General features: G+C 40.7%; 1 protein-coding gene across 2 annotated transcripts; it reads left to right on the top strand.

The window, feature by feature from the left end:
• Nucleotides 1-567: 567 nt before the first annotated feature.
• On the top strand, nucleotides 568-9275 carry C3ar1 (complement C3a receptor 1). Of its 2 annotated transcripts, XM_008825333.3 has the most exons (3): nucleotides 568-642; nucleotides 6658-6760; nucleotides 7441-9275. In XM_008825333.3, exon 3 carries the CDS (start codon nucleotides 7449-7451, stop codon nucleotides 8862-8864), a length of 1416 nt encoding a protein of 471 aa, XP_008823555.1. In that variant the 5' UTR covers nucleotides 568-642; nucleotides 6658-6760; nucleotides 7441-7448; the 3' UTR covers nucleotides 8865-9275. The 2 variants fall into 2 exon arrangements, with proteins under 2 accessions (XP_008823555.1, XP_029415676.1); XM_029559816.1 differs by lacking the exon at nucleotides 6658-6760 and having other exon boundaries at nucleotides 573-642.
• Nucleotides 9276-12288: the final 3013 nt, after the last annotated feature.

Raw genomic sequence — 12288 nt, 5'->3', positions numbered from 1 at the left:
CTGTCTCTGCCTTTGCTGGGATTATAGGTGTGTGCCATCACACCTAGCGCCTCCTATCTTTAAGAATTATTTTTTATTTGTTCTTTGGAAATTCCACGCAGGTAAGAACTGCATCACAATCACATCCACCCCACACTCCTCTCTTTCTCCACGCTGGGGATTAAACCCAGGGCCTCAAATGTACTAGACAGGTGCTCACCAGAGCTACACCCCTAAACCTTTTTGTGCTTTTTTATTTTGAGACGGGGTCTTGCTAACTTCCCCAGGTTGGCCTTAAACTTAACTCTGTAGCTCAGGCAGACCTTGAACTTTGGACCACCCTGCTTTGGTGTCCTCATAGCTGAGATGACAGATCTGTACTTGATCCCTCTGTACACCCTGCAGAAAACATCTGAGCTCTACCCTCCTTCTCTGTCCTTCTGCTTTTCTTATCTAAGCCATTTAAACATGACTCACTGAGAGGCCCTTCCTGTGCAATGTAGATCTTAAGTTCCCTTTACCATCGGAAAAGTAAGTGCTCATTCAGCAACTTGCCCGATATACTTCATGACTTCATTTTGGCTTGGAGTGGGGACCAAGACAGGACTCATTGGGGACCTGCAGATTGATACTGGAGCCTTCTGTTACTGCCTCGGTTATTTGGTAAGAAAATCCAGATGAGCCTGATAGCTTGTGCTTAGCCTGTTCTGCTCATTATATTAATGGTTTCAAATTCATTACATTCTATTTCCTTTTATTCTTTCCCTTACTTTTTTTTAAATTTTTAATAACTACATGATTAGAAGAAGCATTTCATTACAGCTTCAACATATTCAGTAACACACTCCAGAGCAAGAGTACATCTCTTTCACAAGTGGCTGTAAGTTTCTAGGTTCACAGTTGAATTAATACAGTTATACAATATTGAACTCAGTATAAGCCTGTAAGACATAACATTGAATGAGTTTTTAACCTTTAAAAAAGATCTCCATTTCATTTTAGAATATATTGTTCCTTGCAGAAAGACTCATTGTTTTTGCTACTAACACTTTGTTGTTGTTGTTGTTGTTTTGAGACAAGGCCTCCCTGTGCAGCCCTCGCTGACCTGGAACTCACAGAGATCCACCTGTCTCTGCCTCCTGAGTGCTGGGATTAAAAGAGTGTGCCACCAAGCCCGGCTTTTTCCCTAGCTTTTATTTCTCCTGTCTTATCCCCATGTCTACTTTTCTTTTTCTAAATGCTTCACATTCTATTTATCTTTATTTTGGAGTTTTCCTTCTGAAATAATATTTCTATCGTTTGTTCCTTCTCAGGAAATGACTATTTCTCCTAAGCTCTGAGTCTTGCTTTTCCTATTAGTTTTGTTATTCCAAATCATAGATGGCATGCATACATATGTGTGTATATATCCATATATGTGCATATGTACATGTATGTATGTATATACCTGTTTATGGATTATCATTCCATTTCCCTCCTTCTTTTCCCTTCTATTCTTTGAGCCATTCCTTATGACCACTGACTCCATCATCTGGTCATTATTATCAACTTCTGGGATCTACTTTACTTCTCATAAGTAAATTTTAGTTTCAGGATTTTATATTTATTTTTAATTACTATTGGCCAACACGATATTGAAATCTTTAAATAAAAAAAAACTAATAATCTTAAATATAGAGTATGTTTCAGCCAAAACTTAGAGAGTAAAACATGATCTTTCTCTGACTGACTTTTGGGCCTGACTTGCATATACTTTTAAGACAGATAACATTTGATATTTAAACTATTGCTCATAACAGTATCTCTTATATTGGAATTTTGTTCTTTTCACCTTATGTTGTTTTAATTTGTATGTTCCTCTTTATTAGTAAGATCACAGGTTTTCAATTATGCAGTAAAAAGAGTGTTGGTCTAACAGTTACTGGACAGAGCATTTGAGATTCCCTTGTGATTATCTAACAGTCACCAAATCCCCTGATCTGCTTTTAGTATCAAAACCTACAAAATGAAGGAAGAGGGCTGATTTCTTCATGTTCTTTCAGACCTAGCTAACAATCTGTGTGTAATTTTTTTTCTCTCAATATCTTATGGGTTGCATATACGAATGTTGGGATGGAACAATATGTAATGAACTTGATGCTGACAATAGGGAATGGTAAGATTTGAGGATCTGAGTGGAAACAGTCAAAGAAAAGGGAATGAGGAAACAATTTAATTTTTCATCTTGCTGACTCATTATTTTAACTTCTGCTTATCATATAAGACCATGTAGTGAATTTTTGTTTAATTCAGCAAAACTACTTCCAAATATTTAGGCTGCCATAAAAAGACATTTAATAGTATTATTATATCCAGCAATAACTGGAAACTCAAAAATAAAAGGGAAATTGGAAGAGACAGCAGAAGAATTAAGGAAGCCATCTGGGTAAAAAGTAAATGGATAAGAACTAGAATTTTAAATTTAGTTGAGAAAAAAGTCAACCTGACAAGTGAGCATTCACCTGGGCATGATGGTACATGCCTATAATCCCAGCATTTGGGAGACCGAGGCAAAGGATTTCCAACTTGAGGTCAGCATGGGTTATATACTGAGACCTTGTCTCAGAAAAAACAAAAGAAAAAAAAAGTGACCATTCGTCCATTAAGTTATATCATATAAGGCACTATGTTAAATTCTGTGGAACGAGCATTTACAAACAAGTCTTGTCTTTATGATCACACAACTTAGGGCCAGCCACTGTAAGAATTATAATATAGGGGCTGGAGAGATGGCTCAGCTGTTAAGAACACTGGTTGTTGTTGCAGAAGACCCAGATTCGAATCTCAGTACCCACATGGCAGCTAACAACCGTCTGTAACTCCAGTTCCAGGGGATCTGATGGCCTCTTCTGTCCTCCGCAGGCATTGCATGACACAGGTGCACTTACCTACATGCGGGCAATGCACTCATACACATAAAATAAAAATAATAAATAAAATATTTTTAAAAGAATTACAATGTAGACAAAATGTACCATTACATAGAGAATATAAAAAAGATTCAAGGACTGGAGAGATGGCTCAGTGGTTAAGAACACTGGTTGTTCTTGCATGGGTTCGAATCCCAGCACCCACATGGCAGCTAACAACTGTCTGTAACTCCAGTTCCAGGGGATCCTATGGCCTCTTCTGTCCTCCATGGACATTGCACGACATGGGTGCACTTACACACATGCAGGCAATACACACATACACATAAAATCAAAATAATAAAGTTTAAAAAAAAGATTCAAGCAGACGCGCACACACACATACACACACACACACACACACACACACACACATGCATGCGTGAAATGGAAGAACTAATTTCTACATGGTATTAAAAGAGAATATTTCAAAGAAAGTGCATCTGAGTTTAACCTTGAAGAGTAAGCAGGATTTTAACAGGTAGAAATTAAGTGTGGAGAAAGAAGAAATCATAACAAAGGGTATAATTCTAAATGGAAATAAGCAGCTTAGCTAAGGAATATAAGACGACATTGATTTGGAAGGATGAGTTATTTAGGAAAATAAGATTCACAGGGTGTTCAGGATTTGAGGAAGATATCAGAGGCCAAAAGACTGTTAAGAATTACATCCTGGAAGACAAAGAAACAGGTCTACATTTGCTTTCTAGAAGCAATCTTAGCAGAGAATCAGAAAATGAATCAAACCCAAATACTGAAGAAAAAGAGTTAAGAAGGTATGGTCAGGGCAGAGCCTGGTGGCACATGCCTTTAATCCCAGCACTCTGGAGGCAGAGGTAGGAGGGTCTCTGTGAGTCTGAAGACAGCCAGGGCTACATAGTGAGACCCTGTCTCAAAAAAAAACAAAGAAAGAGTCATCAGAAAAATAAGTCTTCAAACAGGCCCCAAGCCTTAAAAAGAGAACTGTGTTAAATTAAGATGCTTAAGAGCCAACACTGTGATGACAAGTAAGGTCACAGCTTGGCTATTATGTGGAGAAGTCTGCAAAAGATATTTGGGGGCAAAGTTGGAAAATAATTGGATAAAGACTGGATAGTCCTTAAGGTGAATCTACTATGTAATGCAGAGACTTTGAATTTGAAACAGAAAGTTTATAAAACATTATGCTTTTATACTCATGTTCATTATTTAAATAGCCTAAAGATAGAAGCAATCCTAATGTCTCTATTCATAGATCACTGAATAAACAAAATATACTATGTAATACAATGAAATATTAGCCATTTTGTTCTGTTTTGTTTTGAGGCAGGGTTTTACAATGTAGACAAGGCTGGCCTTGAACTTGTGATTCCTATACATTGTGTCCAAGTACTAGAAATTAGGTATGTGCCACCAGGCCCCACTTAGCCCCCCCCCCTTTTTTTGTTTTTTTTTTTTTTGAGACAGGGTCTCCTTGTAGCCCCAGCTGTCCTGGAACTCACTATGTAGACCAGGCTGGCCTCTAACTCACAAAAATCAGCCTGCCTCCCAAGTTCTGGGATTAAAGGCGTGTGCCACCACCCCCGGCTGCCACTTAGCCTTTTAAAAGAATATTTTATCTATTATTTTTATTTTTTGTATATGAGTGTATTGCCTGTATGTTGTACAATGTCTGAAGAGGACAGAAGAGGGAGTTGATTTCCCTGGAACTAGAGTTAGAGACAGTTGTTAGCCACCATGTGGATTCTGGGAATTGAACACAGGTCCTCTTCAAGTGCAGTCAGTGCTCTTAACTGCTGAGCCATCTCTCTAGTCCCACCACTTAACCTTCAAAAGGAAGATGGCATATCCCACACATGGAGGACATAATACCAACTGGGAAAGGGACACAAAAAGAAAAAGACTGAGCTAGACACTGTGGCTCATGCCTGTAATCCCACTGTTTAGGAGGCTTGGGCAGAAGGATCACTGCAAGTTCAAGGCTAGCCTGAGCTACAGACTGAAACCTTGTGGTTGTCATCACCACCACTCCTCAAAAAGGAATGAAGGAAGGAAAGAAGGAAGGAAGGGAGGAAGGAAGGGAAGAAGGAAGGAAGGAGCTGTGTGACTCTAATGAAATATGTAATCAAGTTCAGTTCATGGGGGAAAGTACGGTCAGTGGCTGCCAGGGGCTGGGGCTGGGATTGAGAATTGCTTAATGAGGAGAGAGTTTCAGTTTTGCAAGATGAAAAATTCTAGAACTAGTTACACAACAAGGTAAGTATGACAAACACTACTGTACACTGAAATGATTAAGATGGTGTCCTAGTTTGTTCTTCATTGCTGTGACAAAATACTCTGACCACTACCAACTTGGGGAGGAAAGGGTTGATTCAGCTTACATCTCCCAGGTCGCAGTTCATCAGGGAGCCCAAGGTAGGAACTCAGGGCAGGAACCTGGAAGCAGGAGCTGGAGCACGGGTCATGAAGAAACTCTGTTTACTGGCTTGCTCCCCTGGCCCCTGCTCAGCCTACTTTCTTATGCAACACAGGCCCACCTGCCCAGGGGTGGCACCACCCACAGTGGGCTGGGCCCTCTCACATCACTCATCAAGAAGATGCCCCTCAGACATGGCCACAGGCCAGTCCAATAGAGGCAATTCCCCAACTGAGGCTCCCTCAACACAGGTGTGTCAAGTTGACACTAAAGCTATCCAGCACAGATGGTAAATGTTATGCTACATGTGTATATTTTACCATAATCAATTTTTTTAACTTTTTAAAAAATTTTATTATTTTTATTTTATGTTTATGCTTGTATTGCTTGCATGTAGGTAAGTGCACCCATGTCGTGCAATGCCCATAGAGGTCAGAAAAGGCTGTCGGATCCCCTGGGACTCGAGTTACAGACAGTTATTAGCTGCCATGTGGGTGCTGGGATTCGAACCCGGGTCTTCTGCAAGAACAACCAGTGTTCTTAACCACTGAGCCATCTCTCCAGCCCCCATAATCAATTTTTTAAAGTATGCATGATATAACCTAATCTTTTTTGTTTTAAAAGATCTACACATATATGAAAAAGATGGATATAAAGAAGACCAAGGGGAGTTAGAGAGATGGCTCAGTGGTTAAGAGCACTGACTACTCTTGCAGAGAGCCCTGGTTCAATTCCTAGCAACCACATGGTGGCTAACAACCGTTTGTAGCTCAAGTTCCTGGGGCATCCAACGCCCTCTTCTGACCTCCGTATGCATTGTAGAACACAGGTGCGCTTACATACATGCAGGCAATACACTCATACATATAAATTAAAAATAATAAATATTTTTAATAATAATAATAATAATAATAATAATAATAATAAAGAAGCTCAAGGGCCAGCTAGCTGAAATATGCTAGAACCAACTTCTGTAAGTTATTCTCTGACCTCCATATGCACTCTCCAACACGCACACACAAATAATAAATAAAATTAAAATATGCAAAGTTCAGCTTTTGTGAATCATTGTAGTATGGTAAAGTTTTCCCTTTTTTTGGTCTTTTTGAGACAGGGTCTCCCTGCAGCCCCAGCTGGCCTGGAACTCCCTATGTAGACCAGGCTGGCCTTGAACTCACAGAGATCCGCCTGCCTCTGCCTCCTGAGTGCTGGGAGTAAGGCATATACCAACTACATGGTTAAGTTTTCTAAAGTCCATTGATGACTTCAGGGTAGGAGCAATCAGCCTAGATGTTTTCGTTTATTTACTCATTTAACTAATTTGTTTCCTTTTAGTAATGGGTGTAGAGTGAAGAAGAAGCCGTGGAAAATGAGGACTTGAAAGCCTAAGAGCAGGGCTTGGCGGCAGTGCTGTGATCCCAGCACTCAGCAGTCAGAGGTAGGAAGAGCATGGGTTCAAGACAGCCTGGTCTACAATGTAGTCAGTTGGAGGTCAGCTTGGGAAACAGATGCTTTGTGGCAAAAAGCCAAGGGCTGATGAAGTAGCTAGCTCAGTAGTAGAATGCTGCCCAGCATGTGCAGATCCTAGTTTTCAACTTCAATACTGTAAAAACAAGGGGGAAGGGGGACAATATATCAAAGAAGGGAAATTTAAACTGATACGGGCTTCCAAATGAAACTGTCATTTTAATGCACATTTAAGTCTATACCACAGATTTTTAAAAAAATATTTTATTACTTTAAAAAATATATGTGGGGGGAGGGTATTGACTGCATGTAGGTAGGTGCACCTGTGTCCTGCAATGCTTGTGGAGGTCAGAAGAGGGCATCAAATACCCTGGAACTGGAGCTACGGACAATTGTTAGCCGCCATGTGGTGCTGGGAATCGAACCTCAGTCCTCTGTAAGAGCAGCCAGTGCTCTTAACCAATGAGCCCTCTCTCAAGGCCCGATACCATAGATTTTAAATAATCGTCAGAGAATGTTTTTGTGGGGCCTACTCTGAGTGAAGACATGCGTGCCAAATTCGGTGACAGCCTCTGGCTTTACAGGAACTCTAAGAATATGTAGTTTCACAAACTTACTATTAGTTTTAACACTTTCTTCTTGCTTTCACAGGTTTAGAAATGGCGTCTTTCTCTGCTGAGCTCAATTCAACTGACCTACACTCACACTCTTCGGTTAGACCCCAAGAAATTTTCCCCATGGTCATTCTGGGCCTCACTTGTCTATTGGGATTGCCAGGCAATGGGCTGGTACTGTGGGTAGCTGGCCTAAAGATGAGGCGGACAGTGAACACGGTTTGGTTTCTCCATCTCACTCTGGCTGATTTCCTCTGCTGCCTTTCCTTGCCCTTCTCCCTGGCTCACTTGATTCTCCAAGGACATTGGCCTTATGGCTTGTTCCTGTGCAAGCTTATCCCTTCCATCATCATCCTCAACATGTTTGCCAGCGTCTTCCTGCTTACTGCCATTAGCCTGGACCGCTGTTTGATGGTACACAAACCAATCTGGTGCCAGAACCATCGAAATGTGAGAGCAGCCTTCATTATCTGTGGATGTATTTGGGTGGCAGCTTTTATAATGAGTACACCTGTATTCATATACCGGGAAACACTTGTTGTAGATGACCATGAAAGGTGTAGCTATAATTTTGGCCACTCCAGCTCCTTAGATTATTCGGACGTGTACAATCAAGGTCTACTGGAAAACGATTCTCTTGACAACTCCATTGCTCAGCTACCTGGACATATGGATGATGGGTTAGAGCCTTCCTCTTTCCAAACAACTGATAAGCCTTGGACAATCACCACTGCCCTCCATTCACAAACATTTCAAAGATCTTCTGGAGGTTCATTCCGTCTAGATTCAGCAAGATTATCTAGTCAACATCCATACCAACCTGCCACTGTGCTTACTCCCACCAAACCCAATGACTTTCCTGCTGAAGATCACAGAACCAGCACACATAATAACTCTGATGATTTTCTCTCTAATGATTTAGATCTCTTCCCTGAGCTGTCACAAGATTTCCAGGATTTTTATTTAGACCAATTCATGTATGACAGTCAAATGCCAACTCCTCTGGTGACAATAACCATCACGAGGTTGGTGCTGGGTTTCCTGCTCCCTTTGTTTATCATGGTGGCCTGTTACAGCCTCATTGTTTTCCGAATGAGAAAGAGCAACTTTACCAAGTCTCGGGGCAAAACCTTTCAGGTGGCCGTGGTGGTGGTAACCGTCTTTCTTGTTTGCTGGACCCCGTACCATATTATTGGTGTCCTATTATTGTATATCAACCCAGAAACTCCCTTGGGGAACGCTGTGTTATCGTGGGATCACATATCCATTGCTCTGGCGTCTGCCAATAGTTGCTTTAATCCCTTCCTTTATGCACTCATGGGAAAAGATTTTAGGAAGAAAGCAAGGCAGTCCGTGAAGGGCATTCTGGAGGCAGCCTTCAGCGAAGAGCTCACACATTCTACCAACTGTACCCAGGACAGATTCTCTTCAAAAAGAAATGACGTGAGTACAGAGGTGTGACGCTATGGAGGAGCGGACCTAAGCAGATGTTCTCAGATGAGTATCTATAAAGGATGAGAGGATGTGCAGGACACTCTAGACAATCCAGTGCTTCTCAAAGTGCGGGCTGTTGCTATCTGCATCACCTGGGAACATAACAAATGTAAATTTTCAAGCTCCATCCCAGATTGTTGACGCAGAATCTCTGGACGGTGGGGACCAGGGTTTTAGCAGGCCCTCTTGTTTCTGATTAGTGTTAAGTTTTAGAATCATACAATGTATTTTTATTTCTAAGGCATTTGAGATAAATGATTTTGTCTGTTTTCAAATGTTTTCATTACTGACCTTTTTATCATTATCTAAATCATTTTCTAGATTCCATGTAAGACCATTTCTATTGTCCTGAGTAATATATAAAAATGTATTCTATAACTTTGTGGTGGTGGTGATGATTTTAAATGGAAAGAAGGTGCAAAAAGAAAAAAACTTTGAGAGCAAGAAGCGATGAGGTTGGAGCAGAGTACAATGCCAGATGTCTACTACAGAAAATACCTCTGGGTAATTCTAGGTGCCCACACTCATCCATAAATGACCATGTGCTGTGTGAACACACTATCAGTATATCTTAAAAACTTATATACTCAGGTCTGGAGAAATGGCTCAGTGGTTAAGAGCACTGGCTCCTCTTGCAGAGGACCTGGGTTTGCTTCCCAGGATCCACATGGCAGCTAACAATCAGTTCTAGGAGACTCGAAACCCTCCTCTGGCCTCTGTACGATACATGCAGGCAAAACACTCATACACATAGAATGAATGAATGAATTAGGACTGGAGAGATGGCTCAGCAGTTAAAAGCACTGGCTGCTCTTGCAGAGGACCCAGATTCAAATCCCAGCACCCACATGGTGGCTAACAACTGTCCATAACTCCAGTTCCAGGGAATCCAACGCCCTCTTCCGACCTCTGCAGGCGTTGCACAACACAGGTGCACCTACCTACATGCAAGCAATACACTCGTACACATTAAATAAAATAATAAAAATTAAAATAAATAATAGTAAACTTTAAAAACCTTTCATACACATGAAGTGTTTTGAAAGCTGTGGTTTGGAATACTGTCTTCCCTATCTCTTCTGCTTATTGGTAGAGCCATCTAGCTTCCATTTCTTAACCTCCTGAACCTCCTTTTGTGTTTGTTTGCTTTTTGAGATAAAGTCTCACCATCCTTCTGCCTGGGTACCCAAGAGTTCTGGGATTAGAGCTATGTAGCACCATGCCTGACTCTCCTGCCCCTTAATGTTTCCACATAAGACTTGGTGCCTTACATACAATAAAATTATAAGATTCTAGAGGTTCCTTTCCTCTTGTCCCAAATGAATACTTCCCAAAAGATTCATTTTAAATGGGAGGAGGAAAGAGATGAAGGATAGAGCAGCAATTCTTTAATTCACTGCAAAATGACTACATACTCTGCCAGGAATACCATCAAAAATTTTAAACATAAATCTAGATATCATTCATGCCCAAATTGCCAACATATATATGTGTGTGTGTGTGTGTGTGTGTGTGTGTGTATACACACACACACACACACATCTTTGGAGTTTAATTAACGTTTATTTGTATCAAGGTAATACAAAGTAATATATGCACCCAATTTTAAAAGAACTCAAGGCTAGGGCTGAAGAGATGACTCAGCAGTTAAGAGCACTTACTGCTCCATAAAAGGACTGAAGTTCACATACCAGCACCCACATCAGGAGGCTCACAAACACCTGCATCTCTAGCTCCAAGGGCTCCCACTTGCTTCTAGCCTCCGTTGGCACCCACAGACACACACAAATAAATCTTCCAAAACATTTAGCTGGGCATGGTGACTCAAGCCTTCAATCCCAGCACTCAGGAGGCAGAGGCAGGCAGATCTCTGTGAGTTCAAGGCCAGCCTGGTCTACACAGTGAGTTCCAGGATAGTTGGGGCTACAGGGAGACCCTGCTTCAAAAAAAAGACAAAGGAAAAAACAAAAAACAACTCAAGACTAATGATGAAATATAAGCTGTTTCTTTCGGCCTTGAGTGGTGGCGCACACCTTTCATCCCAGCACTTGGGAGGCAGAGGCAGGTAGATCTCGGTAGTTCAAGGCTAGCCTGGTCTACATAGAGAGTTCCAGGCCAGCTAGGGCTACAGGGAGACCCTGTCTCAAAAAGACCCAAAAAAAGGAAGTGTCTTTCTCCAGTGCCTAATAACTCTCTTATTTGCCAGAGAGAATCTTTGCAAGAATTTTAGGTGTTTCTTTAGATGTTTGCCATGATGTCCCTAAATCATGTAGTTATAATTATGTTTTTATAGATATGAAAGTAATTCTTTTGAAAGATAGATTTTAGTCACTTTTATATTTTTGTCTATTTTATATAAGTATCATACTTTAATGTGCTCATGACCACACATTTTTCTTTTACCATTTGATCTTGTTAGATTTTATCTGTTTTTGCTTTTGAGACAGGGTCTCACTGTGTAGCACACAGTGGCCTCAGACTCACGATCCTCTTGTCCTATCGAAGTGCTGGAGCTACAGTTGAGCACAACCACACCCAGATGACCACATAATTTTCTTATCAGTATATTTTGAATAATATACAGCTTTCCTTCCATCCTTTCGTTTTTTTATATTAACACATAATTGTACATATTAATGGAGTTCAATGTGATCTTTCCATACATGCATACAGCAGTCACATACACCCCGACACACATACCTTTCCCAATGATTATCCTACTTTCAGGTTGACTGCTTTGGGGTTTTGTTGTTGTTGTTTTTGAGACAAGGTCTCAAGTACCCCAGGCTGGCCTCAAAGTTGATATGTAGCCAAGAATAATTTTGAACTTCTGTTCCTCCTGCCTCCAGCTCCCAAATGCTGGGATTACAGGCATGGGCCACTATGTCCAGTTTTATGAGGTGCTGAGGATCAAACCCAGAGCTCCATGAACGCTAGGTAAGCACTCTGCCAATTGAACTACACCCTGGCCTGCTCAGGCTGATATTTTTTACCTTCATATACAAAAAAGAACATGTGGCGCTTCTACGTCTAGCTTATCTCTTTAACACGCCCTCCAGTTCCATTCTTTTTGAAAGAACATGAATGAAATAGGATTTCATTCATGTTCATGGCTGAATAATACTGCATTGTGTGTATATAGCACATTTTCTTTATCCATTCAATTGCTGATGGGTACCTAGGCCAATTCTATACCTTGGTATTATGTACAGTACTGCAATAAACCTTTAGTTTTTGAAAAACATTACCAACTCCCACCACATTCTCCTTTTCTTGTGTGTTAACTTGCATGTGTTAAATCACTGAAAATCCAAGTTTGTTTGTGAAAATAGGCTCATCTAAGGTAAATATGAGTTAATCTTAAAAAAAATTTTAAAAAAAGAAAATGAGA

This window comes from Nannospalax galili, unplaced genomic scaffold (genome assembly GCF_000622305.1).
Source record: "Nannospalax galili isolate Female #2095 unplaced genomic scaffold, S.galili_v1.0 scaffold589, whole genome shotgun sequence".
Taxonomy (NCBI): Eukaryota; Metazoa; Chordata; class Mammalia; order Rodentia; family Spalacidae; genus Nannospalax; species Nannospalax galili.
The sequence above is the reverse complement of the archived record's forward strand: the minus strand, read 5'-3'. Positions and strand labels throughout refer to the sequence as shown.

Excerpts from the sequence above, each read along its gene's own strand:
- C3ar1 (XM_008825333.3), top strand. The coding sequence starts at position 7,449 with ATGGCGTCTTTCTCTGCTGAGCTCAATTCAACTGACCTACACTCACAC.